At 47.5% G+C, this 21,943-nt stretch overlaps 2 protein-coding genes and 1 long non-coding RNA gene across 3 annotated transcripts in view; 1 reads left to right on the top strand and 2 right to left on the bottom strand.

Moving 5' to 3' along the window:
- Window positions 1-8,223, bottom strand: part of FAM107B (family with sequence similarity 107 member B) — a 137,012-nt gene extending 128,789 nt beyond the window's left edge. The window contains exon 1 of the mRNA XM_079993744.1: window positions 8,154-8,223. The gene's annotated coding sequence lies outside the window, so the exon portion shown is untranslated. The remainder of the gene's footprint in view (window positions 1-8,153) is intronic.
- A 3,505-nt stretch (window positions 8,224-11,728) lies between these two features.
- CDNF (cerebral dopamine neurotrophic factor) lies at window positions 11,729-21,842 on the bottom strand. Its single transcript, XM_079993749.1, has 4 exons — window positions 21,688-21,842; window positions 15,594-15,721; window positions 14,385-14,526; window positions 11,729-12,010 (listed from the first exon to the last, which is right to left on the bottom strand). The coding sequence occupies exons 1-4, from the start codon at window positions 21,803-21,805 to the stop codon at window positions 11,832-11,834; spliced, it is 567 nt and encodes a 188-aa protein (XP_079849875.1). The 5' UTR covers window positions 21,806-21,842; the 3' UTR covers window positions 11,729-11,831.
- LOC307225688 lies at window positions 12,197-14,526 on the top strand. Its single transcript, XR_013843129.1, has 2 exons — window positions 12,197-13,597; window positions 14,371-14,526. It is a non-coding gene; the product is annotated as an uncharacterized lncRNA (long non-coding RNA).
- Window positions 21,843-21,943: the final 101 nt, after the last annotated feature.

Below are 21,943 nucleotides of genomic sequence, written 5' to 3'. Positions count from 1 at the left end.
ATGTAATATTAGCACAGCTGCTGACATAACAGCAATGTGTGTGATGTGCTTTGAGTACTCGTACTTCCTCACTTCCTATCATCTATCCATATAAGTCAGGTCCCAACGCTCTGTCCCACTTGGGGGGTTCTCAGTGCTTCCAGAGACAGGCATTTATTGTGGGTTTGGTGCGTCTCATTCCCACAAGTTTTTGCAGCATCCACATGACATTGCTGGCATCAAAACGTCGGCCTGTTCCCCCTCTCCACCATTTAATCTGGATTTACCTTTCATGCAAAAACCAGATGAGTTCTAAAACCTTGTTCAGCTGATGGTGCCCGTTTGTCATATCTAAATCACCTGCTTGTGTCTCCTTGTACAGGAGGTCATGCAGTTGACAAGCTCTCCTTCCAGATGTGTCATAACTATTAGGAGGACAAAGTTGTGCTGCTTTTAAAAAAATAACACCTCACGAGCCCTACGTGCATAATGTATTCTGGAAGTTTATAACACCATTAATCACCCCTCTTTTGCCGTTTGGCATCCTCACAGCTTCCTGTATTGACTTTGCTCTCATTTGATTGAGTTCCATTCTGCAGATTTTATTATCTTCTCAGAACCGGCTGGCAGCCAGCCTGAAGGGGCACCTGCAGCTCCTCATCTGGTTCCTCTGCCTGCCTGATCACAAGCTGGAATTGCTGTCCCCTTGCCCAAAAACGATTCTAACAGCTGTCTCATTTCCACATGCCTTCCTGATCTCAAACAAATTATTTTTAAATCCTCTCTCTTTTGACTCCCTGTAACCTTTTCACGAAGCACGGCTTAATTGTGGTCTATTTTAAGCTATGGCAAGTGAACTTGCATTGTTTCTCTTCCTGAGAGAGGTGGACATTCCAGGAATAAACCTGTGCAGGATAATTTTTCCCCTGGGTGCTCTGGGGCTTCTCCAAACTTGCTGCTCTCTCCCACTATCAACAGCCCCTTTGCCACCCAGTGTACCCAGGCAAGGCGCTGGGGAAGAGAGCTGGGATCAGCCACAGGCTTTGGGATTGACGTCGGGCAGAATGGCACATTCTTGCAGCAGCGTCCGGGACTCCCTCCCTCTCTCAGTTTCCCCTTCGCCTCATCAAGGTAAGCTTGGGAAAGGAAGTGGTGGGCTGCTTCTTTTACGCAAACTGAAATATACTCAGTCACGTAGTGATTTCATGCTCTTTATTGCAGCTCATAAAACAGTGAACCCCCCCCCCCCGAACCTCAGGCTTTATATACATTATGTACACAATGGGTCCCGTGTGATTGGCTGAGTCTGCTTGCATTCTATGATCCTCCCGACCTAATAGGCTGATTATGGTAATTTCCACTTGGGCCTGAATGGGCTGCTCCTGCAGGCCAATCAGTTGTTGCATTCAAGGATCCTACCTGCCTATTGTTCTCGGATCCTAGCTCAGTACATAACACAAGCATTGAGGGTGAGAGGCTTGTAGGCCCTGCTATGCTCCCAGTGATGCATCGGAAGTGTGATAGAGGACCAAATCAACAGAATCATAGAACTGGAGAGCCGAAAGGGACCCCGAGGCCCGTGAGATGAGCTCCAGCCAGGCGCACAAAAGCTGCCTCAGCATCTCCCTTGCACACTGGAGCCAGGCTCCAAGGGGAGCCTGTTGTGGGGGCGCCTGGTCACGCCTCCTCCCAAAAATGTGTCTTGGGCCATGGACCCCCCAGGCCCCCAGGCTACGCCAGTGCCCCGAGGGTCATCTACTCCAACCCCTGCAGTGCAAGACTATGCAGGGGGCCAATATGGGGACTGAACCTGCAACCTTGGTGTTCTCAGGACCACATTCTCACCAACAGACCTAAGCATGAATTGTTTCAGAATTAATTTCATTTTAGATCGGCCCATTCCCAGTGTTGCCAGGTGTGACTTTGCCCATTATTGGTAACAACCTAAACTATCCAACTTGAAACTATCAGCGTGTGATTGCATTATTATATGTTCTTCCATGATTATTTTTTTTTAAAGCCTGTACAAAGTCTGAAACCCTTGTCCTCCAACATCTAGTTTTATACATTAGAAGCCAGTGGCAAGAAAGAATTAGCCTGCCAGGAGTTGAATTAGCCAGTCAAAGCAACCATTTTGCACCCAGATAAGCAGCAGCCTTGGAAATCGCCACAGCCTTCTTCTTTGGGAAACTGAGGCTGCTTCAAAGATGAGCATTTTATCTCTGGGGGCTTGTCTCCTTCCTCCTGTTCAGGGTTGTGCAGTCATGAGTGAGTGAGCCATTGTGGTGCAGTTCAGCCATGAAGTGCACAGGGTGAGCTCGGGCTAGTCGCCATCTTCCCTTGGCCCGGCCTACCTCACAGGCTTGTTCTGAAGATAACATGGTGGCAGTGGCAGTGGAGAACCATGTAAGCTGCTTGGGCAGGATATAAGCGTAGCAAATAATAAAGAAGTTGCACATGTGTATATTTATTTTATTATTTTATTTATTTCAGGACTTTTATCCTGCTTTTCTATCCGAACAAGCACACTCAAAGAAAATACAAAAACAAAAAACATCCAACCCCTCATAACATTCCAAAAAAATGAACTGAGCAAAATCACCAAGAATCAAAGCAGAAATCTGGTTTTATTTCTATAAATCAAACAGGAGGCAGACCAAATACAGAAGCCCTCACCTGGTGGCAGAAGACAGTAAATGGAAAAGTAAACCTCTCAGGGCATGGAGTGCTGCAATTTAGCTGCTGCTGCTGCTGAAAAAACCCCTTTCCTTGGTTTTTGCCACTGCTGAAAAGCCCCTTTGCCTGGTGCAGGGAACTGTAGAGGTGAACTTTCAAACACTTGAGCACCAGCTACGACGACACCAGCAATCCCTAGGAAGCTTCTGGGGATCAACAACAAAGTGTTATTCTGTGAGAGGGCCTCTTGCTGTGAAGGCACAGAATCTCCCCTCTCTGCTGGAGTCACAAAGCCCGTCCACATCCCTCCATAGGAGCCATAAATTCAGCCAGTCTACAGGCTGACAATGGCCCAGGATGCTAGCCTCGTACCAGAGGCTGAACCGAGCCTTGTCCTCTCAACACAATCTCTCTTTATGGCTGAATTGCTCCCCACAGTAGCCAGTGTTTCGAGGCTTCCCCCTGGTTGGTGGACAAGGCACTTTCTCTTCTCCTCACGTGAGACAGAGGGGCATAAAGCACCTCTGGGCCGCTGCCAGACACTGTTGCGGCACGGCAGGCAGACCGGGAGCCACACAGCCCTTAGAATGGGCGCTGGTCACCAGCAAACCAAAGCGCAGTTCCAGCTCCCAGCTCCCAGCTCCTCTGCCTTTCAGGGGCAATTAATAGGCTGTTGTGCCAAGTAGAGCACCCAGTAAAATGGCTTGCTAAAGCAACATTGCCTAAGGATAGCTTTCTTCTGTCCCCGTTTTAAAGGAGAGGTTCTATTGGGGTTTGAGGCCAGACAGTTCTATCATTTTAAGATGGGATTCTCCGCCTCCCCAAATCATGCTCATTTGCTGCACAATTCCATACGGTGGATGAGGAGAATGCTGAGGACATAGTGTATCTTGATTTCAGTAAGACTTTTGACAAAGTCCCCTATGATATTTTTGCAGAGAAGCTGGTAAAATGTGGGTTGAACGAGGTAACTGTCAGGAGGATTTGTAGCTAGTTGGGTGATGGAACCCAAAGAGTATTAATGGTTCCTCGTCATCCTGGAAAAATAGTGACAAGTGCTGCAGGGTTCTGTCCTGGGCCCGTTGTTCTTCAATGTCTTTATAAACGACTTGGATGAAGGAATTGAGGGGATGCTCATCAACTTTGCAGAGGACACTGAACTGGGAGGGGTAGCTAATGCTGCAGAAGAAATAATCAGGATTCAAGAGGACCTTAACAGATAGGAGAACGGGGCCCAAGCAGGGGCGGAGGAAGGATGGTGCGGTGGGGGCGGGTCACCCGGGTGTCACTACTGAGGGGGGTGACAAAATGCCGGGTGGCACTCACTCTCCTGGGAGAGACGTGGTGGCTTAGCTGTGTGCAGGCTCCGCGGTGCCCAAACGGTCCGCCCGCTGCCTCCCCCTCAGCTGTAGGGTGGCTAAGTGGGAAGAGGCAGACAGATTCCTCAGAAGCCCCACAGAGCGTGTTGCCCTGGCTTGGGGAGGGACCCCTAGGCACAGGGCACGCGGATTGCTCCACTGCTGCCCAGGCATCCCCCTTGAAGGCAAGGCACAATCCTGGGACACTCGACACCCAACGGTTTTCCATTTCCAAGGCGTGGGGTCCCTCCCCAACTCCAGAACCAGGCATCTGAGCTCCTCCTACCTTGCTAGTTCCTGCTCATGACTGAGTTCCTAGGACTCCACGGATCTCTGCTAATGGGAGCTATTCCCAGAGCCCCTAAAAAACTACAGTTCCCAGGATCATTGGGGGGAAGACATTTGTTTTTTTAGAATAGGGATGAAGAACCTGCAGCTTGCTCACGCCCATTTCCCAGGAACGGGAAGCTGAGGTGCTACTTCTAACAGGATGATTACAGGGAGCAGCAGTGCTTTGCTTCAGCCGGAATTCGCTGGACCTCCACTCCAGCACCCTGGATTGCAGGGGGTTGGACTAGATGATCCTTGTGGTCCCTTCCAGCTCTACAGAATATCCTCAAAAGTCAAAACCAATGCTGTCATAGTTGCCTTTCCAGATACCCAGTGACAAATTAGAACTATTAAGGATAGGAAGACGCTGGACCTGCTTCACTGCTTGGAATTCCATTTGCAGCTTCAGCGGTGGATGCAGCCCTTGAATATTTCTTAGAGTAGGAAAGTTCATCTTATCTCGATTTAACCAACATTTTCCTCCTACCTCAACTTAGCAGCTTTCCCCACTTGACCTCCGTATGGGCGTCTCGGCTCTGTTCCAGCCAGCCTAGCTCAGAAGCAGCAGCCAAAGTCCCCTCTCGCTCAGAAAAAAGCTGAGATGTACTCTTAATTGGAGGAAACTTTGGTTGGTGCTTCTGCACCAAACAGGGCCGAGTCGGAGCCATGCCCACATAGAAAAGGGGCAGTGGGTTGAGGAGTTTGTTCCAGATTGGGGGTCCTCCAGCATGAAGCCTCAGAGCCCCAGTATTAAGGTTACCAGATGTTTTTCAATGAATCCAGGGACACTTTAATTAAATACATACATACATACATACATACATACATACATACGTTCAGGATGTTGATTGTGCAGTGATGGTGGTGGCAGAGGGGCAGCCGCTGCCTTAACATCAACCGCCATGTTTCCCCTTCCTCCGTGGCTTCTGTCTCCTTTCTCCATGAGCCTGGGCAGCCCCTGAGTTGTTGGTTCTTCGGTGGTGGTTGTGGTGGGGAAGCGGTGTGCGGTGGGTCAGGCATGGAAGGCAGAGGAAGAGGGCTGAGAGCAACAGCAGCGGTGAGGCTCGGGCAGCACGATGCCTCCCTTCCCATCAGAGCAGCCCTAATCCCATTACTACTTATGTGCAAGCAGGAGGGGGCGGGGAGCCCTCAGCTGGGAAGGGAGGCTTCACACTGCCTTTCAGAGCAACCCCATCCCAACTCCTACTTGCATGTAAGCAAGAGGGGGCAGGGATCTCTCAGGCAGTGTGCTGCCTCCCTTCCCATCGGAGCAGCCCCATCCCAGTTCCTACTTGCATGCAAGCAGAAGGGGGCGGGGATCCCTCAGCTGGGAAGGGAGGCTTCTGCATGATGTATTCTGCATACAGTGGTAACTCAGGTTAAGAACTTAATTTGTTCTGGAGGTCTGTTCTTAACCTGAAACTGTTCTTAACCTGAGGTACCACTTTAGCTAATGGGGCCTTCCGCTGCTGCCGCACGATTTCTGTTCTCATCCTGGAGCAAATTTCTTAACCTGAGGTACTATTTCTGGGTTAGTGGAGTTTGTAACCTGAAGCGTCTGTAACCTGAAGCGTCTGTAACCCGAGGTACCACTGTATAAGTTAAATAAGTAGGGAGACAATATACAGCCTTGTCGTACTCCTTTCCCAATTTTGACCCAATCAGTTGTTCCATATCCAGTTCTAACTGTAGCTTCTTGTCCCACATAGAGTTTTCTCAGGAGACAGATGAGGTGATCAGGCACTCCCATTTCTTTAAGAACTTGCCATAGTTTTCTGTGGTTGACACAGTCAAATGCTTTTGCTTAGTCAATGAAGCAGAAGTAGATGTTTTTCTGGAACTCTCTAGCTTTCTCCATAATCCAGTGCATGTTTGCCATTTGGTCTCTGGTTCCTCTGCCCCTTTGAAATCCAGCTTGCACTTCTGGGAGTTCTCGGTCCACATACTGCTTAAGCCTGCCTTGTAGAATTTTAAGCATAACCTTGCTAGTGTGTGAACTGAGTGCAATTGTGTGGTAGGTAGTTGGAGCATTCTTTGGCACTGCCCTCCTTTGGGATTGGGATGTAGACTGATCTTCTCCAATCCTCTGGCCACTGCTGAGTTTTCCAAACTTGCTGGCATATTGAGTGTAGCACCTTAACAGCATCATCTTTTAAAATTTTAAATAGTTTAGCTGGAATGTCATCACTTCCACTGGCCTTGTTATTAGCAGTGCTTTCTAAGGCCCATTTGACTTCACTTTCCAAGATGTCTGGCTCAAGGTCAGCAACCACACTACCTGGGGTGTACGAGACATCCATATATTTCTGCTATAATTCCTCTGTGTATTCTTGCCACCTCTTTTTGATCTCTTCTGCTTCTGTTAGGTCCTTACCACTTTGTCCTTTATTATGGTAATCTTTGCACGAAATGTTCTTTTCATATCTCCAATTTTCTTGAACAGATCTCTGGTTTTTCCCATTCTGTTGTTTTCCTCTATTTTTTTTTTTGCATTGTTCGTTTAAGAAGGCCCTTTTGTCTCTCCTTGCTATTCTTTGGAGGTCTGCATTCAATTTCATGTATCTTTCACTATCTCCCTCACATTTTGCTTGTCTTCTCTCCCCTGTTGTTTGTAAGGCCTCGTTGGACAGCCACTTTGCTCTCTTGCATTTCCTTTTCATTGGGATGGTTTTCGTCGCTGACTCCTGTATAATGTTTCGAGCCTCCATCCATAGCAAATCTAAAGCCTTAAAACTGTTCCTCACTTCCACTGTGTATACATAAGGAATTTGATTTAGATTGTATCTTACCGGCCCAGTGGTTTTCTCTACTTTCTTCAGTTTAAGCTTGAATTTTGCTATAAGAAGCTGATGATCTGAGCCACAGTCAGCTCCAGGTCTTGTTTTGATACCTGTATAGAGCTTCTCCATCTTTGGCTGCAGAGCATATAATCAAACTGATTTTGATGCTGTCCATCTGGTGGTGTCCATGTGTAGAGTCGTCTCTTGTGTTGTTGGAAAAGAGTGTTTGTGATGACCAGCTTGTTCTCTTGACAGAACTCTATTAGCCTTTGCCCTGCTTCGTTTTGATCTCCAAGGCCAAACTTGCCAGTTGTTCCTTTTATCTCTTGACTCCCTACTTTAGCATTCCAATCCCCTATAATGAGAAGAACATCCTTCTTTGGTGTCATTTCTAGAAGGTGTTGTAAGTCTTCATAGAATTGGTCAATTTCAGTTTCTTCAGCACCAGTAGTTGGTGCATAAACTTGGATTACTATGATATTAAAAGGTCTCCTTGGATTCGTATCGAGATCATTCTATCATTTTTGAGATTGCATCCCAGTACAGCTCTTGGCACTCTTTTGTTGACTATGAGGGCCACTTCATTTCTTCTATGGGAGTCTTGCCCACAGTAGTAGATATGATGATCATCCAAACTGAATTCACCCATTTCCATCCATTTTAGTTCACTGATGTCAATATTTATTCTTGCCATCTCATTTTTGACCACATCCAGCTTACCATTGTACATGGTTCTTACATTCCAGGCTCCTATGCAATATTTTTCTTTACAGCATTGGACTTTCCTTTCGCTTCCAGGCATATCCGCAACTGAGTGACCTTTTGGCTTTGGCCCAGCCGCTTCATCAGCTCTGAATCTACTTGTCCTTGTCCTCCGCTCATCCTCAGTAGCATGTTGGATGCCTTCCGACCTGAGGGGCTCATCTTCCAGCGTCATAACGACGGCAACAACAACAACAACAACAACAACAACAACAACAACAGTATTTCTATGCCACTTATCTCCTCTAGACCTCAGAGCTCCTCCTACCTTCAGAGTTCCCTCTCATGGTCACTGATGGGCACACTTGATCCTATGACTGGACTACTGATCCTGAAGAGCTGCCCAGCCCAGCTTCAGGTCCCCCACCAAGTGCCCCCCCTTCTAGGACCCACCGCTCTCAACTGACTCTCAACTGCCTCCCCCCAACATTCACTCTTCCTTTCCAAGCCTCCTCCAACCTTCCGTCTCCACCAGAATTCCACTCTCTCTCTTCCCCCTCCCTCCCTGCTGGACATTCACTTGGGAATTCTGATAGAATCACCTTCATTACCCTATTGCAAAAAGAGAGGAAGAGGTTACAGATGGGAAATGTCCGGGAATCCCAAAATCTAAACCCACAGACCCTGGCTTATGTCTTGCAGCAGGACTCAGGATACACCCCAGGCCTCAACCTTCCTCTGTTCCCTCCCTGTGTCAAATTAAAGATTGTAAGCCCCTTGGGGCAAGAACCTCTTAAGGGTCACATGCAGCGATGGTGCAAGCAAATAATACAAAATAAATCTCGCTACGCTCCTGCCCTTTGCAAGATGAAGCCCACCAGACGCCTTTCCCTTAAAACCAAAGCTGTGTACACACAATCCATATGGGGCCCCTGCAGCATGAAAAGGGGCTAAGTCCGCAGAGCTGCATTGCTGGGAGGCAGGGACCGAGCAAGCTATCTACAGCTGTCAACAAGTCAAGTCAGGGAGCCAAGCCTCATGCACCAGTGATGGGTAATGCTAATAGTAAAACTAATAGTAGTAGTAATAATAGTGGTAATAGTAGTAGTAGTAATAATAATAATAATAATAATAATAATAATAATAATTTCTACTCAGGGCTTCGCACTCCTCCTATCTTCACAGTTCCTATTCATGATCAGTGATGGGCAAGTATCTTGGCAAGCATCTCACCATCATCTGACAGGCAACCCTCTTGCAGGGTAATATAAGGCTTGCTTGCAAAGTGGCTCTTTGTAACATCAGATGGCAAACAGGGGTCAGGCAGCTGAATGAAGAAAAATAAAATCAGGGAGGTCAAAGTATGCTGGGATGAGGACACCGTGGGTCAGGCCAGAGGGGGCTGTTGGGGTGTGTGGTTGCGCCTCCCCTTGTTCTGCATCTTGCTCCCCCGCCCGTTCCTTTAGCTGCTTGATAGAATCATAGCATGGTAGAGTTGGAAGGGATGCCAAGGGTCATCTAGTCAACCCCCCAGGAATGCCAGGATCCTGCCCACAGTCAGCCCTGGCTGGGTTCCAAACTCCGACCTTCTTCTTACCAACCAAATGCACTGAGCCCTTGCAATTCTGCATGGAGTGGAGAAAGGAGAGAGAGAACGTTTTGCTTTCTCTCTCTCAGGACATGGATATGAGAGCCACACCATGCAGCCCTGTCAATAGCTCAAGGGCCGTCACAGGGAGGAGGGAGGAAGCTTGTTTCCTCCTTCTCCAGAGGCCCTCAGGACCTGAAGCCATGGCTTCAAGCTACAAGAAAGGAGATTGACTCAACTTCAGGAAAAACATTCTGACAGGAAGAGCTGCTTGACAGTGGTAAGGAATCCTCAGGAGGCAGTAGACTCTCCTTCCTTGGAGGTTTTTCCGCAGAGGTTGGATGGCCATCAGCCATGGATGCTTTATCTGAGATTCCTGCATTGCAGGGGGCTGGACTAGATGATCCTCAGGGTCCCTCCCAACACTACAATTCTATCATCCTATGATTTAAAGTGCTTCCCTCTCACAAATCTACAATTCCAAGAACCTCTAACAAACTACAATTCCCCGGATTGTTTAGGGGAGGACACCTGCTTTTTAGAACAGGGATGAGGAACCTGCAGCTTGCTTTCCCTGATTTCCTAGGAACCAGGAATGGGAAGCTCAAGTGCTTCTAACAGGATGCTTTTAGGGACCAGGGTGTATAAAATATTGTTCCAAAAGTTGGGTGCTTCCCCTCTCTCTGCTGAGCGGTGGCAAGCCCCCATGGTGTTCCAGGCTCTCACCTCTGGAGGGCTGAGACTTGGCAGAGGCTGTCGTACCTTTAAGAAATACAGTTTATTCACCTGTTTACACCTTCAGTCTGCATGGGAGGGGAGTCCAGATCTTACAGCAGAGTCTTTCAAGAGGGACTTGTCCCCCACAGCAGGGCAGCCAGCCTTCCCGTTGGGTTCCAGACTCTCTTCCTCCTCCTCCTCCTCCTCCTCCTCCTTCTTCTTCTTCTTCTTCCCAACACCCCTTGCTCAAAACCTCTCTTTTCCTGCCACCTCACCCCCAGTTATCCTGGCCCTTTCAAATCCCATCTCTGTCCACACCGCAGGGCAAGGGAGACGCAGTTCTCTGGCATTTCCAGTTCAACTCTCCTTGTCCTTGAATTGTTTCCTAATGGCCCTCGCTTGGCCAGGTCCTTCTGCATAGGGTAGCCCAGGAATTCCTCTGCAGCCTGTATTTCTCCCTTCAAAACCCAAATAATCCCAAATCCTACCATCTATTAATTTCTAGGGTTTGGTGGGATCCTCCCTCAATTTATAACAATATTGTGTTTAATATTGTAACTAAGGTAATTCTATTCAAATTCCAAAGGGAATGTTAAGTGGGGGCGGGGGGGAGAGGAATTCTGGTGGAGAAGATTGGAGGAGGCTTGGAAAGGGAGTTTGAAGGTTGGGGGGGGAGGCAGTTGAGAGTCGGTTGAGAGAGGTGGGTCTGGGGGGGGCACTTGGTGGGGGATGTCAAGCTGGGCTGGGCAGCTAATTAGCTTAGGATCAATAGTCCAGTCACCATCGCCCTCGTTTGACAGTGGCCAAAAAGGAACAGAGACTGGGCAGAGAGGGACAGCCAAGCTCAAGGGAAGTCATAGTACCACTCTATTCTGCCTTGGTCAGACCCCACCTGGAATACTGTGTCCAATTCTGGGCACCCCAGTTTAAGAAGGATGTTGACATGCTGGAACATGTGCAGAGGAGGGCAACCAGGATGATGCAGGGTCGCTTGAAGGAGCTGAGTATGTTTAGCCTGGAAAGGAGGAGACTGAGAGGAGCTATGATAGCAACCTTCAAATATCTGAATGGCTGTCACATGGAGGAGGGAGTATACTTGTTTTCTCCTGCTCTGGAGGGTAGGACTCGAGGCAATGGCTTCAAGTTACAAGAAAGGAGATTCTGGCTAAACATTTGGAAAAACTTTCTCACGGTAAGAGCTGTTCAACAGTGGAATGGTCTCCCTTGGGTGGTGGTGGTGGTGGACTCTCCTTCCTTGGAGATTTTTAAACAGAGATTGGGTGGCCATCTGTCATGGATGTTTTAGCCACGATTTCTGCATTGTGGGGGGTTGGATTAGATGACCCTTGGTGTCCCTTCCACTTCTACAATTCTAATATTCTATTATTCTATGAATCCTCACGTGTAAGTCCTACTGAAGTCCACGGAGGACATTTTTAGGGGAAGAAAATGCTGCGGAGTAAGCCCTATACAGACAGACAGATGCCAAGAACAACTCCCAGGTAAGTGTGTGTAGGAGCACAGCTCTTTTGTGCCTTATTTTTCTCATCTACTCAAGTTCTCTTTATACTTTACCACAAAAGTATTTCAAGGCCCAGGAACTTCTATTAACATTTATTTATAACAAATTCATTGTAACTATTAATATTTCAGGGTTTACGCTTAGAGATGTAACTGCCTGAAGTAAGATCAGGCATTCCATCAGAGGTCAGCTCTGGAAGATGCAGCCGTATGTTTTGGTGCAAGTGCTCTAATCAGATCCACAAAGTCCGTTTTTTCAATGCATGCTCTGCACACTTCTCCCCAGCTGTCCAGGATCTTCCTCAGCTCAGCCACTTTCATCTTAGAGAGATCTACCGCTGTTAAATCCAGTTCCATTTCTGTAAAAACAAACAACCTGAATCACAAGCTCTATTAATTTTATTTGTGGTATTATAGACAAGGAGCTCATGATCCCATGTATGTTCAAGGAGAATACTGCTTTTCCAGCTAGCCTGCTCATGCTACAGGACGCCTCCAGCAGGCAGACAGATGCCCATGGAACCTCACAAGGAAGGAAGGTGGGCTGGAATCCCTCGTATTTGGTATACCCCCCCCCCCATGAATATTTGGTTATCAAACCTAATATCTTTCGACAGCTCTGTTATTTCCCCCACTCCTTTCTAAACGCCATCCAAGATACAGATCACCACTGCATCTTGCAGCAGTGAATTCCATGTATTCCATTCTGGGCCCAATCCACGCGGGGCAGTTTGGCCCAGAAAATGAGGCGAGTCCCGTCCACATCTTCTTTCCGCAGGGGTCAACGGGACAGATTCTCCCTTGGATCTTTGGACCCACATGGGAGGCTGAGGGGAGTCAGGCTTATGCAAGGCTTCCCCCTTCAGAGTTTAGGGCCATTTTGCTCCACAAGCTTAACCCTCAGGTTCAGAGGCACCAGCTTGTGAGGGCAATTGTGGGGGCCAACGTCATATGCGTGACTTCAGGATGTCTGGAGGAGTGAAGCCAAAGTTGTTGGCCGTGTGGCTTCCATGGCCGGCGGTCCTCCTCTCCTGGTGCTGCCGCCCGTGGGAGGCGGCTTCGACGCTCCTTCCCCTCTGCGGCAGGAGGAGGAGGAGTTGGCCATTGGAGCTGCTTTTGGACATTAGGGGGGACACTGCTACCCAAAAAATCTTAGGGGGGAGGGCTCGGCCCCCAGGAGCTGGTGCCCCTGCTCAGCTTAGAGCCTTTACTGAGCTATCTGGGTTGCTGGTTGACAGGGCTGGAAAGGAATTTTTTCTCTCAACCCGATAGGCTCTTGGATGGGAGTTTTTCCACCATTCCCTCAGTAAAACACATGACCCTTTTTTGTTGTTTTTTGTTAGGGGGAATAACGTTGTATGTATAGGGGTGGGAACGGCATTGGGCAAGATCAACAGTGAAGCCGGGTATCCGTAAGGGGCCTGAGGGGCGAATTTGCCTGGGCATGCCACAAGCTCAGGTTGGGTCTCTGCCTGGTGGGAATCCTCACCCGGCTGCCCAGGCTGACCTTGTCAGCTTGGCTTGCACCACAACAGGGTTCAGCACTGTGGCATGGTTGGTCCAAACCCAGCAGATCCCATTCCACCAGCAGCGGGTGAGTTGATGGCAAACCGATCCTGGCGCTACTGCCACGCTGTCCTGCACCCTCCCTTCTGCAGCCCATAAAGAACTGGCCTGATTTCATCCCAACACCTGGAGTCTTGTCATTTCATTGGCTGCTCTTCTGCGAATGTGCCGGCCAGGACAATGATGGATGTTGTGTAAAGAAGCACTTTCTTTTATTAGTCCTCATTCTAACTGATAGAAATTATATTTTCAAAAATGCGAAGGATAAGCTATAACTTGCTTCTTTGCTCCAGCAGCCCTGGGTACAACCTGAAATCTGCATAGTGACTAGGAGAGCCTGAACCAAAAGCCCAAGCAATTTTGTGCATGTTTAAACAAAAGTAAGTTCCACTGTATTTCATGGCATATGCTGCCAGGCAGTGCTTTTCGTCTAGATGAAAAGGTGCTGGAACGCACCTCCCTCAAAGACCACCCCAGAGCCCAAAGAGGATCTCTTTGGGCTGGAAAGGGGGTCTCCTCGCAAGCCTGCAGCTTGTTGAGGCTGCTCAGCTGAGGCCTAGGGAGCTTCCACACCTCAGCTGAGCACCTTAATGAGCTCCCCCCTCTGGCTCAGCTGAGGTGGGGCTTTCCTGTGCATCAGCTGTTAGCTGGGAGGTTGAAGAACCTCAGCAAAGCTCCGCTGGACATCCAAGTCACAAGGAGGTGCAACGGGGCTTTGCTGAGGCTGGTCAGGTCTCTCCCCCCACTTCCAGGGCCCAGCTGAGAGGTGCTGAAATGCCATTCCAGCACATTCTGGTTAAAAAAAGGCCCTGCTACCAGGTAAGTGTGCCTTGGATTGCAACCTGGCTGCCCTCTCTTCAGCCTACCACATTCTTGAAAAAACGTAATTTCCCATGTTGAAAATAACAATAGAAAAAGCCTCTCATTGCTGCCAATGACAAAGTTTAGGTTCTAATTTCCACGCCTCGTTTGCAGAGCATGGCCAAGTGCGAATGAGTGAGTCCGTGCAGCACAAATCCCAGCTGCTTCTCTTCTTCCCCGATCCTGCAGATGCCCAGAGCTAAGCCATGGTTTGGTTTAGTGCCATGTCTGAACCTGGGCTCCTTTGTCTCCAATATGCCTATTTTGTTATGCCCTCCTCTGTTTTGCACAGGGATTTCATCATACCGTATTTGAGCTCACAGATTTGAATGTCAATTTTCTTCAGCTTCTCACAGATCTTTGGCACAGGTATGTGAGCACTCATTGGGCGGCTGACTTCACCAATTATCTTGGTTGCTGCATCACTTGTGGCTCCGATGTAGCAGCACTACAAGAATAGAAATCTTGTCAGTACCAGTGCAGAGTTAGGGCTCACTCATATTTCCGCTTGCCTCGTGCCTAGAAAGCACGGGTCCAAGTGGTTCTGCCTTTGCTCTGCTGCTTTCCTCTGGAAAACCTGCTCTTTAGCACTAACTGGAACAACTGGAGCAAATCTTTGGGAAGCCTGATTGCGGTTTGCTCCGATTCATCACTAAAGGTCCTGCTTCCCTGGGGAAAAGCGGCTGACTAATCTGTTAGTCAGAGATATCCCTCTTCCTCCTCTCCCATGCATGCCCTCTACCTTTGAAGCACATTTTTGCTCCTCAAAGGATTCTGTGCACTGTAGCTTGTTGCTGGGAACTAGAGCTCTCTGAGGGGAGAACTACAGTTTCCAGAATTCTTTGAGGAAAAGAATGTGCTTTGTGTGGGGGGAAATAGAATCCCTGTGACCCACTTGTGTGGGGTGAATCACAAAGGAATCGGCCAGGTGCCTGGATTCAAAGCGTGGGACTAAACTAACTCTCTAGCAAGAGAGAGCCCCTAGCTGCAGAGTTTAAGCTCACAAAGTCAAGCAGGACAGTGAAGTATAGGAATGTAGGCTGCCAAAACCTTTTATATATCCCTTTTAGTCCTCTTGCAAAGCACTTCCCTCTCTCTGCACTCTTAAGCTTGAAATGCTTTACTTACAAAACATTCCAAAGGTCAGATTCACACATTTATCCAAATAGCAGCAAGAAGAGCACAGGCAGAATACTCATGAGTAGAAAATACAGAAAGATAGCTTGGAGCTTGCCCTGACATGTCTTCCTTGGTTGGTTACATGGCATGGAGAGAGAGGGAACAGGGAGAGAAAGCTCCACTTCCTCCCTCATTGGAAAAGGGGGGGGGGGGTGACCTGGCGGAGCCTAGGAATCTAACTCTGTGCAGTCTTGCCCTTCATGCATTAACTGGCACTCATGCATAGTTATGTTTGACTGCAGAGTCCCAGGCTATGAATGTGCTTTTACAGTAAAGTGTGTACACAGCCTAAGCACTGGAAACATTCCTAAGGGGCAAAAGAGTACGAAGTCATACCAAGCGGTTTTCTTTTCCTTTTGTGTTCATGCAGCTCCTGACTAATTCATTCTCAATAGAAGCCACGGAGAAATCAGAGTGCTTTTCTTTTAAAGAACTATAAAATCTTTTCAAAAAATCTTGACAAACTGTATAAGAAAAAGGTAAAATATAAAATAACAGACACACACAGAGTGCTTAGGTCAAAGAGATCGACAGAAAACGAAGTTGAAAATAAATTTCAAAATGACTAACTTCACACAGAATGGCTTGCTATTCTTGCAGTGCATGCACATCTGATCTGGAAATGGCCCCATGCGGAGATGCTTATTATTGCCTTCCAGTGACTCCACTTCGGCACCCTACTCATCACTGTGTCCCAGGGAAAGACCCTTGCCTTTCCCTTGAGGACAGCAGCAGGAGGCATTCCAGGGGTCAGACAGAAGTGCCCCGGCACATTTCCCCATATTTTTTGGAAATAATTGGGGGGAAATGGAAAAATTGGGGTAGGGGTGGGAATGGGGCTTCTTCCCATTCCCCTCACCCCGGCCAGGCCTTTGCCTCCGTTGTGAAGCCACAGACAAAAGGAGGTGGAACGAAAGATCACAGAATCATAGTTGGAAGGGACCTTGAGGGTCATCTAGTCCTACCCCCTGCAATACCATGGACCTCAAACCCACCTCTGAGAGTCTCAGGCTGTGCTGAACTATCCCAGGCCTTTTTTTAACATAAATTTAAATAATAATCTTTCTTCAGTAGACGATGTTGCAACCACACAAAAGTCTGAGGTTTCAACCCCCACCCCTCACAGATCTCTTCATTAAGGCAAGCAAGAGGGCACACACTAAGGAATCCAGGCACACACAATTTGCATGGGAGTGTGTGTGCATTCCTGGCCCCCATGCAAGCTGGCAGAGTGTGTGTAAGCCCATGCCGCCCCCTTTTCCAGCCACTTCCAGGTTGTAGCGATGTGCACAACCCTGTGTGCATTGAATAAGCATAAAACGGTTGTTGCCATACCCTCCAAGTATTTTCCATCCCAGCTTCTGATTTGATCCTGGAATGTCCCCATTTCTCCCACCAGTGCTGCCACTGCCAGTGGATGAGCGGGTGCTAGTCCTGAGCGACTGGGTGGCAGCAGTGGCAACTGCAAGCCAGCATCCCGTGGCCTCTCCATGGCCATTGCTGCCAGTTTCCCCCCTTGGGCAAGTCATAGAGGCTGCTGGAGGCAGGAGAGGAGCCCAGCCTTACATGATGCTCTGAGAGGGCAGGGTTGCCCTGGGAGGGAAGAAAGGGGCAGAAGAGCAGAGGCTTGCTTTAAACAAAAAATGCTTTGTGCGTCCATGGCTAATCTTGCCCCTTTCTAAATTTACTTTTTGGGTGTTTTTCTGTTTGTAAATCTTCTGAAGAATAAAATAAAATCGGGACTAAGGGGTTTTCTCAGGACAGTGGAGGGTATATGTACTGTGCTCCATAGCGGTGTTGGCACTCACAGAGGCATAGGAAGCGGGCGCGGGGCACCCCGGGTGTCATCCTGAAGGGGGTGACATTCGGCATGCACCCCCCGCCCACGACTCCCCCAAGCCCAGCGAGCAGCAAAGTGGCTGCTGCGGCTCTCCCCCTTCCCCTCGCTTGCTGTAGGCTTGGAAGTCGCGGGGGGGGGGCAGCCCCCAGGGAGGATCGCTGCGCCGAGATAGGTCCCGTGGGCAGATCGCCCCACCCCCGTGGGCGGATCACCTGCCCCGGGTGCACAGTATGTGTGCCCCTCCGGGTGCCAGAGCACCCAGCTCCACCACTAGGCACTCACCCTTCTTCTGACAGGACATGCTTTGCAGAGGGCAAGAGAGAAATTGGGGGTGGGGGAGAGGGAGAAATGTCCCTATTTTCACCTGAGGAATGTTGGAGGGTTTGTGTTGCCAGTTTGACAATCCTCCCTTTGGCGCCTGGAGTTCCCTGCCCCTGTTGTAGGACAGCCCTGCTGTTACTGTGCAGGGCTGGCATTAAGGAGGGGGGGAAGTTGGTGACTCTTGGGCGGGATCTGGCCCCTACACTGACCCATCATGGCTACCAGAAAAAGCCAGAAAGTTGTCGGGAGGCATAGGACTTAAAGGAGTCAGCAAACAGTGAAGAAATCCCACAAGCAATCTTTATTGACTTACGTTCATAGGCTGCTTTTCTGCCCCCAAAAGCCTTTCAAGTCACCTCCTCTATACAGGCAAATAAAAACAATGTGTGTTTCTATTGTCCGCTTCTGCACTTAAAAAGAAGAAAAGGTAACTGGAAACTGTTACTAATTTACTTTTGGAATGGTGCTGGAAAGGATTGATACAAATGGAGACTGTCTTCCTCTAGAGGGAGTTTTGGGACATTGTTACAAGAGTGCAGCTGGGAAATTGGTCTTAAGATAAAGACTGTGAGAAACTAGTTCTGACCTTGAACATCTTAAGAATGTCAGCAAAGGAAGAAGTAGCATCTGTACTGAATAGGACAATCTATCTGTTGGGAAAGCTGCATAAACAGATAGATGTCATGACTACTAATATTGATACTTTGGGAACAAAAGTGGGCATCAGCATAGAAGTTGACAAGAACCCGGTACAAGAATCTTTCTTATCTGAACAAATTGATGAATTAGAGGAGAAGGTTGCTGTTGTTGAGTATAAAGCAAAACAAGGGGGAGCCTTAACCCTAAAGAGGCAAATGGAGGATTACAACTTGAGGCCTTATATGACTGTAATTAGGAGAAGCCAGTTTTTGAAGATAGATGCCTGGCCTGATCTGGAAAAGGAAAGGTGGAGAGATCCCCTTATGCAGGGATCAAATGACTTTTGGAATATGAATTTGAGCCAGGAGGAGATTGGAGCTTTTGGGGCCTTTGGACTTGGAAGAATTGTGAAACAAGATTCGGAATACTTTATGGGCCCTAGCTTTAACTATGGAAATCTGGCAGACCTGTCAAGAAGGAATATAAGCATCGTTGGGTTGGAGCTCCCCCGAGATCTGCTTTTTAGACCAAAGATTATCAAGAAGATCGGCAGAAGGGAAGTGAAGAAGAGTTAAGAGCCTCGGATATAAGATCTCCAGGTTGATGGACGCTGGGAGGTTGATGGAACTGACGGCAGGGGCCGAGACCGGGGAGGGGAGACGGTGGAAGAAAATTGGGAATTTAAAGTGTATATATGGAGATTTTAAAAAAAATTAATGAGAGATGGAAAAATCGTGGAATGAAATCTTTATGACCCATGGGGAAATGTCTTAAGAGATTAAGTTCAAATATATTAGTTTTAATGAGAAATAAGATTAAACAAAGTAAAAATGGATGATTAATTGGTGAAAGAAGAGAATGTTAAATTACAGTATATTAAGGTAATTAGGATAAAAACAAAGATGAAGGATAAAAACAAAGATGAAGGATTTTCTGAAATATCTAACTGAACCAGAATACAAAGAGGGGAGGTGTGAGGAGGTCAAGGAAATAAGCTAAAGAAAGAAAGTTATGTAAAGGTTTGATTTGTTCTTTTTTTATTGTATGCATTTTTTTCCTTTCTTTTTTGTCTGTTTTCCTTTTTTATCTTTTTTCTTTGATGTGACTTGTTTTTATGTATTGTTTTGCTTTCTTTTTTGGTTTAATTGGGTGTTTTTCTGTTGTTATTTTTTATTACTCATGTTACCTTTAAAATTTTAATAAAAATCTATTAAAATAATAATAAAAACAATGTGATTCTCTTGCTTATAGATGGACATCATTTTCGGAAGAGGGCTTGGATATGTACACTGATCCTTATACACACAAGTGATCTTCTCTCTTATATGAAAAATAAAAAAAAATCTTTCTCGCTACTGCCAAAGAGGACATTTAATTCATTTTGTTTGTTTATTTATTTGACACAATTCATCTATCACTTGACTGGAATGAAACCTCAAAGCAGTTTACAATAAATATTAAGGTTATCAATAAAGACAGTAAAAAAACCAATTAGAAACATTTTAAAATTAGTAAAATCAGCAGTAAATGAAGTTCACTTTCCCCATATTGTAGAAGAAACTACAAAAATGCAGTTAGAAATATCCAGTACTTAATTCTTCTGTCCAGTTCCTCTAGAGGTAGGTTCTTTTATTTGTTTCATAATTTCATAAAAGGTCAATCAGATGATTTGAAAACTAAGTGGTTGCTGGCCTGTGTAGACAAGTTTGCTACCTATAGGGTAGCTTTATCACTAGCAGTGAGAAAATTGTGATCTATGTTTTATCATACCAAATAGTGTGGACGGCCACAGGCAACAGCTCTCGATCATGTAGTTGGCTTTCTCTGGTTCTTTAATGGGAAAGAATCGGTCCTTCTGTGTGAACCAGTGAGCCCCTTCCTGGGTCTGATTCCAGGACAGCAGAAACAGCTATCCCCACCCCACCCCACAGTTGAGAAGGACCCTGATTAATGAAGCACCGTGCACCATTCCAGCAGATTTGGACATTGTTAAAGGCCCAGGGAAAGTGTGCTCACTTACGTTATGCTGTGGTGCTTTTACTTCACTGCAGATCATGAGTTCAAATCTTGAGGACCATCACACTGGGCTCTAGAGCATGTCATGAATTTCTCTGATACTGTACTCCAATCCCTCCTGAGTGGACGTACGCTGATTCTGAAAACACACTTGCTAAAGGGGTGCTTTTAATCCCCTGCCCTTAGGTTGCCAATACGAATAACGAGCTGGTGTTTCATCACCTGTTTCACAAAACCCTTATTTTGAACCATGATCCTATTCTGAAAGCTCAAACCATTCAAAACATAGTTGCTTACATATAACTGAGTTCTCAGTGAGGGTGTGCTGTTACTTATTAGATTTGTATTCTGCCTTCCATGCAAAGATCTCAGGGCTATTCACAGCATAAAAATACAAAATAAAAACTCTAAATACATAATGAAAACATGAATGAAAACAAATCCATCTATCCCCTCCCATATACAGTGGTACCTTGGGTTAAGTACTTAATTCATTCTGGAGGTCCGTTCTTAACCTGAAACTGTTGTTAACCTGAAGCACCACTTTAGCTAATGGGGCCTCCTGCTGCTGCCGCGCCGCCGGAGAACGATTCCTGTTCTCATCCTGAAGCAAAGTTCTTAACCTGAAGCACTTTCTGGGTTAGCGGAGTCTGTAACCTGAGGCGTATGTAACCTGAAGTGTATGTAACCCGAGGTAACACTGTACATACACATATACTATTTGTAAACCTCTGAGGTTTACAATCAAGTGGTGTATACATTTATGAAATAAAATGGGGCTTCTGCAGAGCATCAACTTATAACCCAGTGATGGCCAAACTCGGCCCTCCAGCTGTTTTGGGACTACAATGCCCATGAGGCGTCAGCTTACAGGACCAGTGGTCAGGGATGATGGGAGTTGTAGTCCCAAAACAGCTGGAGGGCTGAGTTTGTCCAAATCTTGTATTTTGACATGCAGATCTACTTAAAAGCTATCATTTAAAAAGCAGCAAAAAAGGGGGGAAATGGCCCAGCCCGAATGTAAATCGCACTGTTTGAGGGGGTCCCATCCACAGCAACATTGACAGCAGAGTTAGTATTGTGCCACAGCTGCAAGCTTAGCAAAACAAACGTTCCAATTTTGCACCATTTAGAAGAACTGCAACAAACACAAACAGACATTTTATTTTATTTTATTATTTTATTTGATAAACTGCCCTTCACTCGAGGATCACAGGGTGGCTTTACAACACAAAAGCACATACCATAACACAGCACACTGGCGGCTGACTGGGAGCCCTTTAAACCTCAGACCAAACGGATGTGTGGTTGTGTGTTGCGTGTTTTCCTCTATGTGTGGCGTATAAAGTGGGGCTGCCCCATATTCCAATGCGAAATGCCACGTCCTGTGTTTCGTCCCGTATTCCGGGTCTCTTCTCCCTCTCTCTTTTCACGTGCCTGTGTGTGCGGAAGGTCTTGCCTTTAAGCTCCGGAGAGCCAAGCACAGGCGGATGTACAGATTCACGTGTCTGTGCGTGCACACGTGCGCGACTGCCATGCGCTCCTCTCAGGTCCCTCCCCGCCCCCTATTTCGTGGGTCGTGACCCCGCAGCCTCCCCCCCCCCAGCCCCTCACCTTCGCACGGAGCTTCTGCGCCCCTCGCGGGACTAGAGGCGGAGGCGGAGGCGAGGCCGAGGCAGAGCGCCACGGCGACGCAGCAAGGGAGGCCCCCCGGCCCAGGCGGCCGCAACATGGCTGCGTCTGCGGCACCTGATCTCGCGAGAGTTCCGCCAGCCCACCGCGGAACGTCACGCCGAGACGCCTTTTTAAAATGTTTTTTTCATTTCGTTGCCTCCGTCTGTGCGCTTCTTCCGGTTACGGAAGCAGGCCC

Source organism: Podarcis cretensis (genome assembly GCF_951804945.1).
Source record: "Podarcis cretensis genome assembly, chromosome: 10".
Classification (NCBI taxonomy): domain Eukaryota; kingdom Metazoa; phylum Chordata; class Lepidosauria; order Squamata; family Lacertidae; genus Podarcis; species Podarcis cretensis.
The sequence above is the reverse complement of the archived record's forward strand: the minus strand, read 5'-3'. Positions and strand labels throughout refer to the sequence as shown.